Below are 19,628 nucleotides of genomic sequence, written 5' to 3'. Positions count from 1 at the left end.
TGGATTAAATGAGATCATGTGTCTTTGTAAATTGTAAATCACTCCACAAATATATGGAGGTATTATTATTTAGCTTACAGGGACCTTGGAACCATTGAAGAGTTAAAGGCTTTTTTGTTTTTTCAGAATTCCTGCTTATAGTTGCTGGAAAGCGCTTCCAGTGCCATGTAAGTGCCCGTGGTGTCTGTGTGAGCGGCTCATTTTCAACTGGCCCACACCCGAACCTTCCTCCCAGCTTCCTCCCCACTGCTGATTCAGACATGAGTGGCAAATGTTAAAATGTGATTTAAGTCTCAGCCCCAAAGGTGACTTGCAAAGAGATGAATCAAGGACTGCTTTCACCATACGAAAGTCTCCCAGAATCGAAAAGAACCATGTACTGCAGATGGTTTAAAGGAAAGAAATGCATCCCTTAATACCCCTTGTTTATTCTTTATCAAAACATTCCAGAATCCTAACCCTGACATTTCACCAACTGCTATCGTTGACGAATTGGACCCAAAGGCCTAAAAAGACGAGGATGGAGGACAATTCTTTTAAACCTGGGGGTCATGACTTCAGTTGCGTGTTACGGGAATAGTTGGCGGGGGTGTCCTTACAGTTTGTATCATTAATCACTGCGAGTCTGTGAGTGTGTGTGAGTGTGTGTGAGTGTGTGTGAGTGTGTTGTGTGTCTTTGGATTGTTAACATTAAGGCCTGTCTTGGAAATTACTCCTTGGCAAAAGCAGTATCTGGGGATTCGTGTGGGAGATTGAACTCAGTTGAGTCCACCCATTGATGAGCGTCTTGGAGCATTTGGTCTTCAAGGGGTTAAGGACTAAGTGCCACATTTATGGGAGTAAGAAAAACGTGAATAATTGGAGCACTTTGGGAAAAGAATATTTGCTATAATAGTAAATGTCACTTCCTAGAGTAGAAAAAAAAGGCAGTATTAACATTCAAAAACTACTCTCAGAGCTCCCTTTTATTTTTTCGCGGAAAATTTTCTGTTACTGTGAGAGTTGGAGTCAAAGAGCCATCTCTTGAGGGGATGCAGCTGGATTGGAAACCCACGGTAACTCAGCTCCTGCAGCGTGCCACCTGCTTTGATAGATGTTGGGGTTATTTCAGCACGAACAGGACAGACCCTTTTCTTGCCCTCATGGAACTTGCGTTCTTGTGGGGAAGACAGTCTGGAAAAACAGTAAATCAAAAACTGCAGGTTGGAAGAAGTGCTATGAAGGAAGAAAAGGAAGAGGATAGAAAGGAGACACGTGGGCTGGGGGACCCGACATTAATTAGTGGTTTGGGGGAGACCTCTCCGTGGAGATGACGTTTAAGCCAAGACCAACAGGAAGAGAGGGATGGAGAGCCTGCAGAGATGGAAGGACATGGGCTTGGGCAGGGGGGACACCATGAGGAGGGAAAGCATCGCTGACGGGAAGCCAGTGGCTGGTGGGGCTGGATCGGAATGGGGTGGGGCTGGAGGGAAGTGGTGCTGATGCCACTAGAGAGAAAGGAGGGGCCAGAGCACGCAAAGCCCACGCCGCGGTAGGAACGTGGATTCATCTCTAGGGCAGGGAACCATCATTGGAGGGGTTTAGGTGGGACAGTAACATGATCTGAGTTTTCTTTTAAGAATTCTTCACTTTTAAGAAGATGGCGTAGCATCTGAGCTATTGTAGTTTGCCAAATTAAGGGGTTTACTGTCTGTAAAAAATAGGGGGGAGCTTCTTGTCAAAAAAGAAATGGTATATAAACTCTCGTTTTATTTCAGTGTCATTACTAGGCACTTGGAATCCCTTAAGCAGGAGCCTGCGCTAGCACACCGGGGGGCGGGTCACACCGCAGCTTCACCCGCTCACCTCAGCGGTCTTGTAGACCTGACGTCAAAGGTTCTCTTCTGTTTAGGATTTCACTTTGCTTTTCCTCTAGTAAGATTCTTTAAGGGCTCTACTTCAACAGCCACAAAAGAGCGCTTCCACACTCTATAAATCTGAAGGGATATATACAGATCTAGATATCTGGTATATCTGAAGCCATAGTTTTCATGCTGATACTAAGATTCAGAGCTTGGGGCTGTTTGGGTTTTGTTTAATCCAGACTGGCAGACGGCTCTCAAGCAAAGAATGTGCTGCCTGGCTGCCAAGGGACAGTGGAGGGCAGTGCGTAGAGCGCCCTGGAGACTGTGGGCCGAGAAAATAAGCGAACGCGGGTTACCGCCTGCTCGCTCACCAGGGGTGTGGATAATTCACATTCAGCTGAGGTTGGGCATTCTACGTCTACCAGTAGATCAAATCACCACGTTCAAGGTGAAAGCATTGCCATTCCACTTCCTCAGAAGTGTGGATAATTGGCTCATTCGATTCCGTATAATTCAATTCAGGAAACATTCATCACATACCTCCCTGCTGCACAGCTGTCTGGACGTGGATCACAGCTGGATGGCCTCCACCCAAGTTCAACCTTCTCTCAGGAAAGCTGAGAGGACACAGGCCCTGCCTCCAACTCAGGAAACAGGGCTGGGTGACCAATTATAGCAAAACCACTCATTTACCCAGCTTGTATTTTCTGGGTGCCTGTGTGCCAGATTCCAAGGTGCAGAGCGGGGCCACAGACACAAAAGGCAGGAACCTCGATTTCTAGGCCCTTATATTGTGCTAGGGATCCCAGGCAAGTAAACTGCTGATTACAGACTGGAAGCTCAGGGCTGATAGGGGACATTTTGGGGTACCATGGGGCTCACCACAGGGGCACCTAATCTCATCTATTTACACAATCCTGGGTATCATAACATCATCTATAAGTACTTCAGTTGTGCCTCTAAAAGATAAGGAGAAAATTCTAAACATCACCATAATAGCATCTCACATCTTTAAAAAAATGACCGATAATTCATTGTGAACAAGGAGCAAAGGTTGGAAGGGGTGGTGGGCAGGGAACATTCTGGAGTAAAGTCCAGTCTGAACCCATCCCGGAAGAATTGCATAGGGTTAGGCAGACCCTCCTCGAGAATTCCTAGCTCATGTTACAGGAAATTTGGATTTATTTTTGAGGAGGCCTCTATCTGAAAATGTGATTCGGGAAACTAAAATCAACTGCACTTTTCAGTGAAAAGTTCCCAAGTTTCAGATGTGGTAGGAATTGACAGAAATTCGATGTATCTGGAAAGGCTATCCCCTCTCAAGAAACACTTGCTTTCTTGAAAATCAGTGCAGAATACACATAATTAAAACTCACCCCCATTTGAAGTTTGAGGATCTATCTGAGGTCATGAAATACACTTACTATAAAGGGATTTTACGAGCATGGGATTGGAGAAAATTGTTTCCCCATATCAGTTCTTCATTTGAAGGTGATTATTTTTTTTTCTCAAAGAAAAGTTTAAGAAAGTCTTCACTTCCTTCTTCAAGGTGCAGTAGGGAAAACAATGGAAATCTTTATCCAAGGAGTAAAAAATAAATAAACAACAACAAAATGAGGCACTCTAGTAACATTAAAACGCTACAGGGCAGAATCAATGTAACTATCCAGCTAGAGTAACTGAGTTGACCACTTACCGACATGACGATAAGGGGGAAATGAACTGGCAGGAGATATTCCTGACAGCAGTTCAAGAGGACCCCTCGATACAGACCATGTTCTTATTTCCTCTCTGTAGGATTAGATATTGCTCACTGGAAAATGAAGGAGTTTGTCTGCAATTAATGCAGAGTCGGGATAGTAAAAGTCACTGCCCAAGGGCATGGTAGAATGTCCTCTCCTCTTAAGCTGGATGCAAAACAGAGGTCAAGCTACGGAGACTGGTCCACATAGCACTGCTCCCTGAATATCCAGTTTGGGGGAAGTGAACGGAGGCAGACTTGACTTTGACCCTAGAGATTACTGGGGATGTATCTTTCACCAGTCAGCGGTGTGAGCTGGGTGCGGTTATACCCATTTTAAGGCTGAGGAGCAGAAAGTTAAATGAATTGCCTACGTTTTCAAAACTACCCAAGTTGGGCTTCCCTGGTGGCGCAGTGGTTGAGAGTCCGCCTGCTGATGCAGGGGACGCAGGTTCGTGCCCCGGTCCGGGAAGATCCCTATATGCCGCAGAGCGGCTGGGCCCGTGAGCCATGGCCACTGAGCCTGTGCGTCCGGAGCCTGTGCTCCGCAACGGGAGAGGCCACAACAGTGAGAGGCCCGCGTACTGCAAAAAAAAAAAAAAAAAAAAAACTACCCAAGTGGAAGCCCCAAGACGTTAGGCTGAGTCACCAGGAGCCAAACCTCTGACTTTCCACCTTCCTATTACTTATCTCAAATAAAAATGTGCAGCAGCTGTAAACCTCAGGAAGAGGAGAAGGGCATCTATCCTGGGGTATTAGAGAAAGATGTGCTGGCTTCCCACCGCAGGCTTCGAGGGAGCTCCGTGGTCCAGACTGAGGCTGAGATTGGAGCAGGCGTGCCATCCTGCCTCCCGGGGGTCCTCACCATGTGGAGGTCACCTCGGCTGTATGTGCCGTGTTCAGGCTCCAGGCGGGAACTGAAGCCTTCTCAGTACAGAGCTTTGTCCCTGTGTGACTTCTGGGAAGCAGGAAGGCTGGCCCATTTTTAAGCCATTTAGTTCTGCAAATCTCCTTCAACTTAGGTTACAACAGCAGAGAATTATTTCCTGTCATTGCTCGTTAATCCAGCATTTTATTTGTGGTAGAACATGTGTGAAAACATTGCCGCTGAAATTCTGCCAATCCCTCCCCACTTACACACACACACACACACACACACACACACACACACACACACGGCTTCCTCCTTTCCCCAGGACTTTTGGCACAGAGGCCACAGAGTGAGGTCAAGGGTAAATTCTGGGCCTGTCTGTGACCAACAGTATTCAGAAGGACCCGCTTTAAGCTCTACTAGGTCAGGAATTTTGTCTGTTTTGTTCATTGCTGAAGCCCCAGCACCTGGAACATACAGTAGATTTCAGTAAATTCTTCTTGACTGAAAGGATGAGTGGATGGATAGATGGATGGATGGGTGGATGGATGGGTGGGAGGGTGAGTGGATGGATGGATGGGAGGGTGAGTGGATGGGTGGATGATTGAGTGAGCTGATAGCAGATGGATAAATGGTAGTGGGCGGCTGGATGGATGGACAGATGGAGGGTGATTCCAGCACAATCAGATGTGTGCAGACTGAAGCCACATTTCACCTTTCGTGTAATGGCTACACTTCTAAGGAGAAGATTCGGAGACCATTGTCTTTTACACTATAGCGTTTGCTGTAGCATGGCCATTTTCATTTATTTTATATTCCACATCATCTACAATGGAGTTACGGTAACTCACAAGAACAGAAACAATACAATAAAGAGAAAAACGAAAGCAAAATAAAAAAGAATAAGGACTGAGAAACCCCAGGTAAATAGGAGGCTGAGTCCATTGTTTTTTGTTTTTTTTTAAACTCCATGGAGACCAAGGAGCAATTTACTTTCAAAAGGTGGACTTCTTCTATAAGTGACTTCTCCTGCAAGCCTGGGCTTAATTTAGCTAAAGTAGGAGGTGGGAAGTTAAAAATATAAAAACTAAAAGTAGTTGTAAGAGTAAGACCCTGTAGACCTCACAGATTACTCTCCAGTTTACAAAGAACTTTCACATCTCCTTTCTCATTTAACTGTCACAGTTCTAAGAGGAAAGGGCAGATACAATCACCTCCATCATACAGATGAGAAAACTGAGGTTCAGAAAGGCCGGAGGCCCCACGGTTGGTCAGGGCCAGACTCAAGATGATCAGCCCACAGCCTCTGGCTCCTGCCTCTGGCCTATCCCCTGGCCCCTGTGAGGAAAGGAACCTTCGGTTCCCAATCCCCCGGGGCAGCGGGAGGGGAACGGGGACATGGGTGCCAGTCTTCACGGCTCTTGAGTTTCAGGCTGACCTGATGGCCAGCCCAGCATCAGGAGCTCAGTGAGGTAAGAACAGGGCCAAAAAGACTTCAGCCCTCGTTGGGTGGCTTGGAAGTATCTACCATGACCACTTTTCCTATCATGTTTGATTAAAAGTGTTGCAGACTTGCAGAGTCAGCAGATGCAACGGGCATGACCTATACAGGTCTGTCTCCTGGGGCAGGAGGAGAGGGCGGAGCTATCTTACTGTGTAAACTGCCCTCTGTTAACCCCTGAATCTGTTTATGTCTGCCAGAACCTCATCCCCGACTAGCCCCACGCAGAGACAGCGGCCTCTTCCTGTGATGAAGCTGAGAAGTCAGTCTGAGACACTGCCTCTGATGGGCTGGGCTCCTTTAGTGGGGTGCTGGTGCCCTGCCCTGAGTCCCCTGCCTTTAGGGACTGGGCTCGGGAGGAAACAGCCGTCAGAGCACAGAAGCGAAAGATCTTTCTTTTTTTTTTTTTCTTTTTTTTTTTTTTGCTGTACGCGGGCCTCTCACTGTTGCGGCCCCTCTCGCCGCGGAGCACAGGCTCCGGACGCGCAGGCCCAGCGGCCATGGCTCACGGGCCCAGCCGCTCCGCGGCATGTGGGATCTTCCCGGACCGGGGCACGAACCCGCGTCCCCTGCTTCGGCAGGCATACTCCCAGCCACTGCGCCACCAGGGAAGCCCCGAAAGGTCTTTCTGATAACGCCTAGAGGCCGCCTGTGCACCTCTCAACCGACCAGGGTCTCGTTCGTCTCCTTCTTTATTAAAAATTCTGAGAAATTCCATTTACACTTTAATTGGTTTCCGGGGAGGAGGAGCTGAGGTCAAAGTTCACGTGTTAAAGACATGAATTATAACGTGCCACAGATGGCTCCATTCTGGGCCCCAGGTGTTTGCTATTAACAATGGAAATGTCCTCTAAGGCCGTTTTTGATCATTCGCTCCTGGCCCGGTGGTTTGCCTCGCCGTCTGTGGCCCATCTGGCAGCCCACGGGGTCAAGCGTTTGGTCCTAATGCAGTCACTTTCCATTCTGTGGGCTCCGCCGGGGTTCCGTTCTGTCGAGTGAACCCGCATGTTCAGGGTCACGCCGGGCACCCTTGGCCGGGCGGAGTGGGACTCGCTCCACATCCACCTCCCAGCATGACCGGGAAAGTCCTCCGGCGGAGTCCCGTGCTGTCCCGGTGGGCGACGGTTCCCTCTGCCCGCAGCTTGTTGAGACCCGCGTGAGCTCACAACCTCCCTCAGGTGTGTGCGTGGCCGCAGGTGTGCTCCATAAATCCCGGTTTCCGGCCGCCATTTCTCCTGGCCTCAAAGCCGTTCAGGGAGGTGCTCGACGGTGCTCTCCGAGTAGCCGGCAGGACCGTGGGCTCCACTGTTACCTGCACCCGACTCCAGGGAGCCAGAGATTCCTGGACCACTGCCCTCTTCCTGAATACTGATGCTGGCTCCGGGCCATTTGTGCCCTGTCACACTTGAGGCTGCCGGAGGCCTCCTGACTGCCCTTGAGGCAGTGTGGCTGCAGAGGGAACACAGGCCTTCAGGTCAGGAGGCTGGGTTTTCAGTCCTGACCCTGGAACCAGAGGACTGTGGCAAGGTGTCTAACTGCTCTGTGCCTCAGTTTCCTCATCTGTAAAATAGGAATGATATAATCTGACTCACCGGGCAGTCGGTGAGCAAGGATGCCCACCAGGCTTCTGGTCCACAGCAGGCCCTTGCTCAAGAATGGTAAGTGCTGTTAATATTTTTACTCTTTATCCTGGATGTGCAGGACGAGATGAAGTCAAAATCCCCTGAAACGGGGTGACCTTGGGCTGCACCTCAGTCCTGCCAGGCTGCTGACCACCAGGCCAGTTGCCACGGGTGCAGACACCACTGCCTGCCCCAACAGGACGTGCCTCTGGGTCACTCCTAAATTCTGTGCGTGGTGACTGCAGGCTTTTATTCCAGGGCGTAATTGTGAAAAACCTAACGGTTTTTCTCAAGATGGCCCGAGAACTTTGGGGTTAACACTTGGCCGAGCAAATCCATCCCAACCAAGACTTCTTGCACCCGTTGGTGTCCGTGGGCCCTGCATGCCCCGAGGAAGAGAAGGTGGGGACAGTGTGAGTCTTGTGCTCCTGGAGGATCTAGGAATGCCTAGAACTTGGCCCTGAACTGTGTGTTATTGTTTGCTTTTGGAAAAGCTCTTCAGGCTGATTGCAGATTTAGCGAGGAAGGGTCAGTAGGTCGCGCTGTCAGAGAACGGAGGGCGGGTCTGGTCTGTCTGTGGCCACATTGCCCTCCGACCCCCTGCCTAGCAGCTTGGCTGTGGAGGAAGGGTTCAGAAGAATACGTGCAGGGTGCTCATGTCACCAGAGCTTTGGGAAAGTCCTTTGGAAAAAGTTCCAACAACTCAGAGCCACCACAGCCAGCGGCATGGCGGGTAACAGTCATGTAAACAGCGTCTTTGTTTGTTTGTGTTGGTTGGTGGTTTATGCTTCCTAAGCACATGTTCTGGCTGAGCTAGAGATGGCTCGGCCCTTCCAGGATGAGCAGAGTCTTCAACACCACGTATGTATTAGATGGAGGGATCCTATTAACTGCTTGATCATTCCTTTGCCTCCTGAATCGCCCTTCTCTCTAGTTGACTTGTACTTGTGGTCTTACAGTTTAAAGATTGCTACATTTGGGCTACAATTGTAATAAATTCTGCACCGTATTGGAAAATGTTTCTAAGCCCTAGAACGTGCAAGGCCCTGGCAAACCGTAATTTGAAATAGCCAACACAGCGCCTCTAAATAAGGAAGAGACACACATCTTTTTCAGGCAAGTATTGGCAGCTGGCATCTTTGAAGTTAACCAGAGACTTTCCCATTTGTGTTTGAAGCTCATTTGTTCTCTCCCTCAGCGGGCAAGGTAGTTATTATTCCCGGCCTGCAGGTGTGAAAACTGAGGCTTGGTTTTAAAACTGAGCTTTAGTTTTAACAGATGGAGTGCTCATACTTAGTCTTCCAGTTTCGATTCTTCTCCAGCTGCTCTGTGCCATGCGCCCCGATCGACAGTAGCCTCCCAGGCCTGCTGCCTCTGTCACTTCCACTGTCAGGAGAAAATAAAACTCCATCTCAGTCTGCAAGAAGAAATCAGTGGGAGGCGGAATGTCAGCAACATATTTCCCCAAACCAGTTATCCCTTTACCATCTAATCATTTACCAGCTGTAGAAGATGTGAGGTGTTTTTTTGTTTTTTTTCAATCGATTTAAGCAGAGAAATCTGGATGGCTTCCCATCCCTGGTTTTCTGCAACGTTGGCTTTTCCTGTCACACGGTTATGTCAGCTCCAAGCTGTTCTCAGCCGCTGCCCAGACTGCTCCATCCTTCTTCCTCCAGTCACTTGCCTTTCTTTGCTGCAATCTGCGTGCGGACTGTGGTCCCCCGACCCCCGCCCACCAGAGCTTGGAGCTGAGGAACCTGGATTCTTTGGGACCCAGCACACAGTTCTTAATGAGGCAGGGCGGTCAAAGGAAACATCAAGAACAGTGTGACCTGCAGCCCCGGTGAATCCAGCCTGCTTGCAGCTGCTTCCCCTAGCTGCCTAATTGCCAACAAGAAAAGATAATTCCCGGAGAGCTTTTGCAAGGCAGATGACTCCCGACTTCCACTGTCAAGATTGATAAATTGGCTTAGTATGATTCACCCCCAAGAATACAGCCGTGAGATGCACAATAGGCTCCTACAAGAAAAGAATTTTCTGACTGCAGATTTGTCAAAGTAAAAGTAACCCCTAATAATGTTTTACTTGGCAACTTGGTGACGGGCTGAAATATTAAGCTGTGACTGCGTTTGCGGTGGGAAGCCATAAGTGGCATTCCTCTTTTGAAAAGTGGGTTGTGTGTGTGTGTGTTTTCCAAAATCACCTGGTGGTTTATTTCATTGGCTTTTTATTTCTAACCTTGCATTCAGCATGGTAAACTTGCCCGCAAGTGTCCTTGGTTGGTAAATATTGGGAAAAAAGGCAGATGTGCCTAACTAAAGAGGTCACATCTGAACAGGAGCCAGGCACCCTGGCGAGGTGTCTGCAAGCAATTCTCTGCCCGTGAGCTGAAAGCAGCGCTTTTTTCTGGGTCCTAGGTATAATCACTTTAAAGCATCCTTGTTGCCAAGGGAAAGTGTCATGCAAAGGGGGTTCTTTTCTGAATAATTCTCGAATTTTATTGCTTTGCACCAGCCTGTCGCTGCTATATGTCAATTCACTTAGCTGCTGTCCTGGCATATTTGGGATAATTTATGAAAAGTTAAAAAGCACGTTGTGATGAGTTTGCCGAAAACTGTAGAAGAAACTGAGGCTTTTCTTTTTAAACTACCGACCGTGGGCTACACGGGATCTGCAATGCCATGAGCAACTATATGGCCCCATTCAATGTTCTTTTCATTAACAGTCCAGGAAATAAAGCTATGAAATAAGAAAGGAACAAAATGAGCCAAAGGCAGGAAGAAGTATCGTACTTTGGAGTTTGAAACAAGTGGAAGGAACTTGAGAACAGAAACACCTTTCTGTTCACAGTCAGAACATTTGCTGGTACCTTAATTAATACAGAGTGTGATGATTAATCAGTTAACCTGCTCTAACACTTAAAGATATTTGAAAAATTCATTTGTGATTTGAATTTGGCTTTGTGAGACAGATTCTCTTGGAATTTCTAGCACATGCCTACAATCAGATGAGGTTTCAAAACGCTGTACCTCGAGTTTTTCTTAGAAAATGGAACCGCAGGGGAAAAGAGAACTATTTCTAGTTTAAGTGCAAGAAAGCTGACCTGTAATGCACCTAGTTTGCATTTCTTATTGTTCACACAAATAGGTGTGGATTTGTCCATATATGATCTTTACAACATTTGAATTTTAAACTGAGGTCAGTTGTTCCCAAGCGTTAATTTTGATAATTTGATAAATCACCTGGACCATCAACTAATGAATAGATAAACAAATTGTGGTGTAGTCTTACTTACAAGGGAATGTTAGTCATTGAAATAAATGAGGTACTGATAGTGCCACAACGTGGATGAACCTTCATGCTGAGTGACAGAAGCCAGACATAAAAGGTCACATATTGGATGATTCCATTTATGTGAAATGTCTGGACTAGGCAGATCCAGAGACACAGAAAACAGATTAGTGGTTGACAGGGACTCTGGGGGAGAGGGGATGAGGGGTGACTGCTTCACGGGGTGAGGTTTTGGGGGCTCAGGAAAAGGTTCTGGAATTAGTGGTGATGGTTGCATAACACTGTGAATGTACTAAAAGCCGAGGGATTATATATTTTTAAGTGGTGAATTTATGTTATGTGAATTTTACCTCAATTTAAAATGAAATCACCTGGAGAGCTTGTTAAAACAGTTGCTGGACCCCACCCCCGATTTTTTCTCAGGCGGCAGGTCGTTTGCATTTCTGGTAGGTCGCCAGGTGAAGCTGGGACCACACTTTGAGGGGCCCTGATCCAGGCAGGTGGTTTGAGTGATGGAAGGATGCCTCCTTCGTATGTAAATAAGCACATCAAGGCTGTATTGATCACTGTCAATGTTTCAAGAGTTTTACTGCAGGTGATCCAGGGCTGAAATGATATCTGTAGTGAAGAACGTAAGTTTTGTAAATAACTGAACTTGGGATCAGACCTAGTCTCTGCCATCCCCTAACTGAGAACTCTTAAACAAGGGCCTTCACCTCATTTGCAAAATGGGAATAACAATACCTATCTCACTGTGTTGTTTTAAAATGTAAATTTAAAGAAGAAAGTATAAAGAAGAAGAAAATATTACTATAAAAAGTACCCATCATATCTAGCTTAAAGCAGGCTCTCAAATAGTTATTCCAAAAAAGTATGTATAGTGTATATCATAAGTTCAGTATAATTATATATGTTTATATATTTTATATAATTTCTGTATGTGAATAAATATGCATGATGCATTTATGTATGTGAATGTATTGTATTTCTAATATTTTATTTATAGGGATGGAGAGGCAGTGTGGGGAGTAAGTGTGTCCAATAGTTCCCTTGGCAAAGGTCCAGCGAGGGGAGAGTGGGAAGGGTTGGGGCCATATTTTAATCATCATAGGATCCTCCTCAGAGCTTTAAATATAATAATTACTTCTCCAGTGAGTGAGTAGATGAATGAAGGAGTGAACATACTATCCCAAAAGTTTCATTCTGCTATCATCAAAAGTTCAGAAGCGGGCTTCCCTGGTGGCGCAGTGGTTGGGGGTCCGCCTGCCGATGCAGGGGACGCGGGTTCGTGCCCCGGTCCGGGAAGATCCCGCATGCCGCAGAGCGGCTGGGCCCGTGAGCCATGGCCGCTGAGCCTGCGCGTCTGGAGCCTGTGCTCCGCAACGGGAGAGGCCGCAACAGTGAGAGGCCCGCATACCGCAAAAAAAAAAAAAAAGTTCAGAAGCAGAGTTGGTATCCGGGAAGCAGGGTGATGAGCAAGCATGTCCCTGGAGGCGTTCTCTTGTGTGGGCAAATTGGAGAAATAGTCTGAATAAGCATTGTGCTGATAGATCCCGTCTGTGGATCCTGACACGGTGCTGGGGAGTGGATTCCATGTCTTGTTCAAGGTCCACTGGCCCATTTTTCATGCAAACCAATGAACTGCTCATTGAGTCCTTAAGCCAACAATTAGTGACATCTCTTGTGCACTAGGCACTGTGCAACCAGTGACCACTTAGACGTATTGTAAAAGGTGTTTAAATATGTGTAAATTAGGATTCTATTGTAATTACAGGACTCTGATATTTGGTATCATAAAATTCCCTTATCTCTTGAGATTTGAAATCATTTTATTTTTCATTGAAACAGTTGATTTACAATGATAATTTCTGCTGTACAGCAAAGTGATTCAGTTAAACATATTCATACATTCTTTTTTATATTCTTTCCCATTCTGGTTTATCTCAGGATATTGAATATAGTTCCCTGTGCTAATACAGAAGGACCTTGTTGTTTTTTCATTCTCTATATAATAGTTTGTAGGTGCTAACTCCAAACTCCCACTCCATCCCTCCCCCACCCCCCTTCCCCTTGGCAACTACAAGTCTGTTCTCTGTGAGTCTTTCTGTTTCATAGATTAGTTCATTTGTGTCATATTTTAGATTACACGTATAAATGATATCCTATGGTGTTTGTCTTTCTGACTTCCTTCACTTAGTATGGTCATCTCTAGGTCCATCCATGTTCCTGCAAATGGCATTATTTCATTCTTTATTATGGCTGAGTGGTATTCCATTGTGTATACGTACCACATCTTTATCCATTCATCTGTCGGTGGACATTTAGGTTGTTTCCAGGTCCTGGCTGTTGTGAGTAGTGCTGCTATGAACATAGGGGTGCAAGTATCTTTTTGAATTACAGTTTTGTCTGGATATATGCCCAGGGGTGGGATTGTTTGAGCCTATGGCAACTCTGTTTTTAGTTTTTTGAGAAACCTCCATACTGTTCTCCATAGTGACTACACCAGCTTACATTCCCACCAACAGTGTAGGAGGGCTTCCTTTTCTCCACACCCTCTCCAGTATTTGTTATCTGTAGACTTTTTAATGATGGCCATTCTGACCGGCATGAGGTGGCATCTCAGTGTAGTTTTGATTTGCATGAAATCATTTTAGATCGCTGAATTCTGCTTACTGAGGGAGGGCCATCGGTTTAGATATAGATTTTAGTTACTCTCTCCTTCCTTCCTACACACCGATCAACCAAGATGATCCCAGCAGAAGGGAGATGATGGGCAGACCCTTGCTTGTCCATCAAAATTAGTTTGCTTGGGCTTCCCTGGTGGCGCAGTGGTTGACAGTCCGCCTGCCAATGCAGGGGACACGGGTTCGTGCACCGGTCCAGGAAGATCCCACATGCCGCGGATCGGCTAGGCCCGTGAGCCATGGCCGCTGAGCCTGCGCGTCCGGAGCCTGTTGCTCCGCAACGGGAGAGGCCACAACAGTGAGAGGCCCGCATACCGCAAAAAAAAAAAAAAAAAAATGTGGGGGAATAAGAGTTTGAAATTCTTATGAAAAGTACCTTTAGCCATTATCAGAGCTTGGTCCGTGCAGGGCAAAGCTCCCCTCCCCCATTTAATGATGCTCCATGGTAGTCTTTTGCCATCAGCCTGACCTCCAAGGGCTTAGGGGTCTTCTCTGGGGAGGGGGTCGCCCCTCTGGGTGTGTGTTACTGACAGAAGAGCCTGCTGCTTTCTGCTGAACAAAGTCCTCAAGGCCAGTCACGCCTGCCCATGCGCCTTTGCACAGGCTCCTCCCTCTGCCTGGAACGTTCTTCCTCCGGATGTTCTTCCACCTCGTTCCCTCACATCCTTCTGATGAGAGCCCCAAATGCCTTCCCCTCCGGGAAGTCTTCCCTGATCACCCTCCCTAAAAGGTCAGCACCTCGCACATCCTCTCCCCCCGACCTGTCTTACTTTTCTCTTTAATGCTCATTCCTTGCTAATAGGTAATTGATTCCCTTCTGTATTATTCGTCTGCCCCACTAGATGGATTTGTGTATGTTTCATTCATTCCATCTCCCCAAAGCCCAGAACAATGCCTGGAACATAGTACGTATTGAATAAATATTTGCAGGATAATTGAATGATGAGTGACAGGTTACTCTGCTTTTCTTCCTCTAAAGCCTGACTTTCTCTAAATGCCCAAATAGGGCTCAGGAATATTCTATCAGAGGGAAATAGTCACCTGTTCTCCATGATGAGAAATCATGAAAGGATGACTGCAGTAAAGATACTCTGCAGGTACAAAATGCTCCTCGGACACATTGCCGTTTGTCATCAAGAGAGGTCGTGGAGGATGGTAGAGGTGGGAATGTTGACCGGTCCAGCCCACAGAGAGGGCAGGAAGGTGTGGGGAAGGGTCGCTGGCCTCCCCAAGGGGCCTCCCTGGGGTCCCTCTGAGCGAGTCAGAAAGGCCCAGATTGCAGGGAAAGAGGACCTATTCACATGTGCTCTGGGCACAGGAGCTGTGAGCCATGGCTGGCAGCTGCTGGAGGTTTTAATTATACTGACTTTGAAGGCAGGCGTCCTGCTGGTGAAATCGGGTTACACGTTGCGAGGCCCGGCCCTGTGTTGTGAGTGACGGTGAGCGAGGATCAGTTTCGGTGTCGGTGAACGCATCCACACCTCGTTTGGCATCTGAGGAGAACATTGCTGCTTTGTTGTTGCAGCAGAGGCACCTCGAGGAATTCGCGCCTGGACGCTGTTCCTCAGATCAAGGCTGCAAAGCTGTGAATTGGGTGGATGATTCTAAATGAGAGAGAACTTTAAAAGCACCTGGGGTTTGTCCTTCAACAGAATAGGAAAAAACTAAGAGAACTAGAAATGTATTATTACGCAGATAACTCGACTTCTGTCTGACCACATCCAGCACAGACATGAAAAGAGTCGGTTTTTTGCTAACAGTTGATCTGTTCTCCTCTCCCAAATAATCTGAATTTTAAATCCTGGACTTAAACTGATCTCATTCATCTTGTTTCTATCTTTTTTTTTTTTTTTTTTTTTTTTTTTTTTTGCGGTACGCGGGCCTCTCCCGTTGCGGAGCACAGGCTCCGGACGCGCAGGCTCAGCGGCCATGGCTCACGGGCCTAGCCGCTCCACGGCATGTGGGATCTTCCTGGACCGGGGCACGAACCCATGTCCCCTGAATCGGCAGGCGGACTGTCAACCACTGCGCCACCAGGGAAGCCCATCTATCCCTTTTTTTTTTTTAACGTCAATCCCCCCCAAAACCCAAAATGTATTTGTTGTTTTGAAAGACAGTGAGATGGGAGGGCTCGTCGGAGCTGTTCCTGGAGCTGGTTTCAGCCCTCTAATCCCCGGACGCTCGTGGGCATCTTCTCACTTGGGAAGCAGGGTGATTGATACTCCTCTTTCACCGAGCTTCTGTTAATCTTGCTATAAACTGCTGTTAATCTTGCTTATACACCATTCCTGAGGCTTACAATTTATCCTTGTGTCTTTCCTAATTTAACATTTTCTAGAAATCAGTGCCCTCCCAGAATGAGCTGGTCAGAGCTCATCACAGCACCTGGTTGGGTATCACTGAGTGAGAATGAGGTTTAGTCTCCTGGGTCAGGCCTTGAGATAGAGCCGTCCTGGGAAATGCTTACACTGGAGAAGATTCCATTTCTTCCACTGCAAAGAGAAGTACTGCTCTCAGTTCCCTGTGTGATGTACTGTCATCTTTTCAACACAAAGATCTTCAAATGGGCAAAATTACACTTTTTCCTGTGGCTCATCATCTGAAGCTATTCAGTATCACTTTTGATACCAGGAAGAATCCCTCTGTCTGCCCAGGAAAGTTACAAAGATTTCGAAAGGAACTCTGTTACAGCACTACAGCGAAGTCCTGGTTTATTGTCTTTGTATCCAAGAGCAAGACTTGCATGTACTAATTTACTTGGAGATTAGCATTCTACTTCAGAGTTAATAACCTGAGATTGATAGAAAACACGTGGGGAGATAGTGCAGCATTACCAGTTTGGCCCTGGAACTCATCATGATCTTGAAGTATTGCCAGACTCCATCATTGAATGGTGGCTAGTCTGCGGTCTTCAGGGAAATCTAGCAGCACGTACTGGTTTGGCCAATTGATTGGGATCCAGTTATAATGTCATCCTGTCTTCATGGGAGAGGGTGCTTGGGCTTGCTGGTCAGCAAGTCCTGCTTCCTCACCAAGTAATAAAGCCTGGCTTTCTGGTGTGCTTAGCCCTTAAGGTAATCACTGCCTAAGACCTGGGAAAGCGCATTCGTAAAAGAGAGTCAGATGCTTTATATACGTTAGGGACCCCTAGCTGCCGTGGGAAACAAACCCCTAATTTCCAGGGGCTTTACCATCATAGAGATGTGTTTCCCTTGCATGTGACGCCATGGAGCTCTGTGCTGTCAGTGAGTCGGGACCAGGTGCTGTGTCTGGCTCGTCCCCCTCCTAGGACGTTGGACTCGTCTGAGCACAGCTGGCAGCAGGGGAGAGGAAGGAACAGCTACTTAACTACCTTCAGCCAGAAGTGACGCATGTCATTTCCCCTCTGCTAATTCCATCACCACGAATTATCACACAGCCCACCCAGGAGCAAGGTGGGTGGTACAGCCCCTCTGGACCATGGAAGGGGGAGCACGAGCTCTGCAGGGAAGTTGGCCAACTTGGCCACATCCCTATGTAGCCCTGGTTTTCGAGGCAAGGGCAGGACCTGCACTTCTGACCACCTCCATTCTCTTAGAGCTGTGCCTGGGGAGACAGTGGTTTGCCCTTTCTAGGCCCAAACCAGTATCAGCCGGCCCTGACCCACTATGGGGATTGTGTCTGTGAAGCCGTGGAGTTGATAAGCTCAGTCATTTGTACCCTCCCCCTCCCTCGGGATAATGATTGCCTTTATTATTTTCTTTTTAACTGAAGTATAGTTGATTTACAATGTTATGTTAGTTTCTAGTGTACAGCACAGTGATTCAGTTACATATACTTTTTCAGATTCTTTTCACTTACAGGTTATTACAAGATATCGAATATAGTTCCCTGTGCTCTACAGTAGGTCCTTGTTGTTTATCTGTTTTATATATAGTAATTTGTATCTGCTAATCCCAAACTCCTACTTTATCTCCCCCTGCCTTTCCCCTTTGGTAACCATAAATTTGTTTTCTGTGTCTGAGTCTGTTTCTGTTTTGTAAATAAGTTCATTTGTATCATTTTTTAGATTCTAAGTATAAGTGATATCAGATGATATTTGTCTTTCTGTCTGACTTACTTCACTTAGTATGATAATCTCTAGGTCCATCCATGTTGCTGCAAATGGCATTATTCTTTTTATGGCCGAGTACTATTCCATTGTATATGTCAATATATGTGTACCACATCTTCTTTATCCACTCATCTGTAGATGGACACTTAGGTTGCTTCCATGTCTTGGCTATTGTAAATAGTGCTACTATGAAAATTGGGGTGCACGTATCTTTTTGAATTGGTTTTCATCTTTTCTGGATATATGCCCAGGAATGGGATTGCAGGATCATATGGTAGCTCTATTTTTAGTTTTTTGAGGAATCTCCATACTGTTTTCCATAGTGTCTGTACCAGCTTACATTCCCACCAACAGTGTGGGAGGCTTCCCTTTTCTCCACACCCTCTCCAGCATTTATTATTTGTAGACTTTTTGATGGTGGCCTTTCTGATCAATGAAGTTAGAGCACTCCCTCACACCATACACAAAAATAAACTCAAAATGGCTTAAAGACTTAAATGTACTTTTCTCATCTCCGTACTTTCCAATATGAACATAGTGTTCATATTACAAGCTACAGGTCCTAAGCATTCACTTTCCATTATATCATTTCACACAGAACTATTAATGATGTCTGTAACGAGACAATCTAAAGTTGTTGATTTGAAAACCCTCCAAAGGTCATTTCTTTTTGGATAAAGCACTTCCTCATCAGTGGTGTTGTAACTCTGCAGGATTGGACCTCAGGGCGTAGTCGAAGGTGCCTCATTTTACACCGCTCAAGCCTTTGTTCACTGAAACTAACAGCGGCCACCCAGGCAGATGGTGCCCGTGGGTACCATGCACAGCTGCACGAGAAGGATGCGTGAGGCCTTTCGGTGCCCTGACGACTGACGTCCTGGCTCTTCCCTGCAGGTACCCGTTCCCCATGGTATTCAGCAGCTGCAGCAGGAAGGACCTGGAGGCCAGCCTGGAGAAGGGCATGGGTATGTGCCTCTTTAACCTGCCGGAAGTGACGCAGTCCTTTGGGGGCCAGAAGTGCGGGAATGGATATGTCGAAGAAGGAGAGGAGTGTGACTGTGGCGAACCGGAGGTGAGACAGACGTTTCCAGAATGTTGGTCTCGCGTTCGCGGCTGGGCCAAGAAGCAAGAACTTGAAGGAATTGTGTGGTAGAATGAAAGTGCTAGAAATGCAGGATGGAAAACTCCTACATGACCACCTTGAACAAACTTCATAAGCCAGGGTTGAATTTTAAGTATTGCGTAGAATAAGTTGTATCACTGGTTTAAAAAGATAAAGAATCTTCTCTGTTGAAGGACGCGGTAGCGTAGGCAGGATGAGGACAGCAACGAAAAAGCATTTAGCTTTGAGTTTGACAGAGAAGAAAGCCTTGGAATGCTGGCTTCAAATGGCTAATAAGTACCAAGTCTTTCTCTCTGTAAGGTGTGCACCCGAGGGGAATTTGAATAAGCAGCGTTCATTTTTAACCAAGAGCTTCTTCCCAAGTTGAAATTCTGCTCCTGCTGCCGCAGCTTCCTCTGTATGGACGACCTGAGGCGCCCAGGCTCCGGCCTGTCTGCTTCTTAGCTTTCAGAAGAAATAAGTGAAAGCGGGGAACATTTTTATCCAGCAAAAGGCGTATTTAACCCTGTTTTCCAGCCAGTGTCAGGACATTTTCTCATTTCTGTAGGGCCCAAGATAAAGTTAACCAGCATCAAAATTCTAACAGCCATTTTTAAATCTCTGAATAATCTTGGGAAGGAAAGAGAAAGACAGGACGCAGTGAGACCACCTGGTGAAAGAAGTACCCCCTCAAAACTTGAAGGAGGTTGATTTAGAATAAACCAAAGCCAGTCATTTGTATAGCAGGCTGTCTCCATGTGGGAGTCCCTCCCTGAGAGCTTGTGCAAGCTGCAGCGGTAGTCAAGTTCAAGATGGGCTTAGCTAAATTCACAAACCGGCTTGATGAGGCCTTAGGAAGAGCATGCCTGGGAGGGGTGC

At 46.8% G+C, this 19,628-nt stretch overlaps 1 protein-coding gene across 1 annotated transcript in view; it reads left to right on the top strand.

Annotated features, from left to right (window-relative positions):
• ADAM12 (ADAM metallopeptidase domain 12) overlaps nucleotides 1–19,628 on the top strand; it is a 387,388-nt gene that overhangs the window by 304,825 nt on the left and 62,935 nt on the right. Inside the window, exon 12 of the mRNA XM_004265717.3 lies at nucleotides 18,542–18,719. Within this exon, the coding sequence (XP_004265765.1) occupies nucleotides 18,542–18,719 (178 nt within the window). The remainder of the gene's footprint in view (nucleotides 1–18,541; nucleotides 18,720–19,628) is intronic.

The sequence above is a fragment of the Orcinus orca genome, chromosome 14 (genome assembly GCF_937001465.1).
Source record: "Orcinus orca chromosome 14, mOrcOrc1.1, whole genome shotgun sequence".
Lineage (NCBI taxonomy): Eukaryota > Metazoa > Chordata > Mammalia > Artiodactyla > Delphinidae > Orcinus > Orcinus orca.
This window is presented reverse-complemented; position numbering and strand designations above follow the sequence as displayed.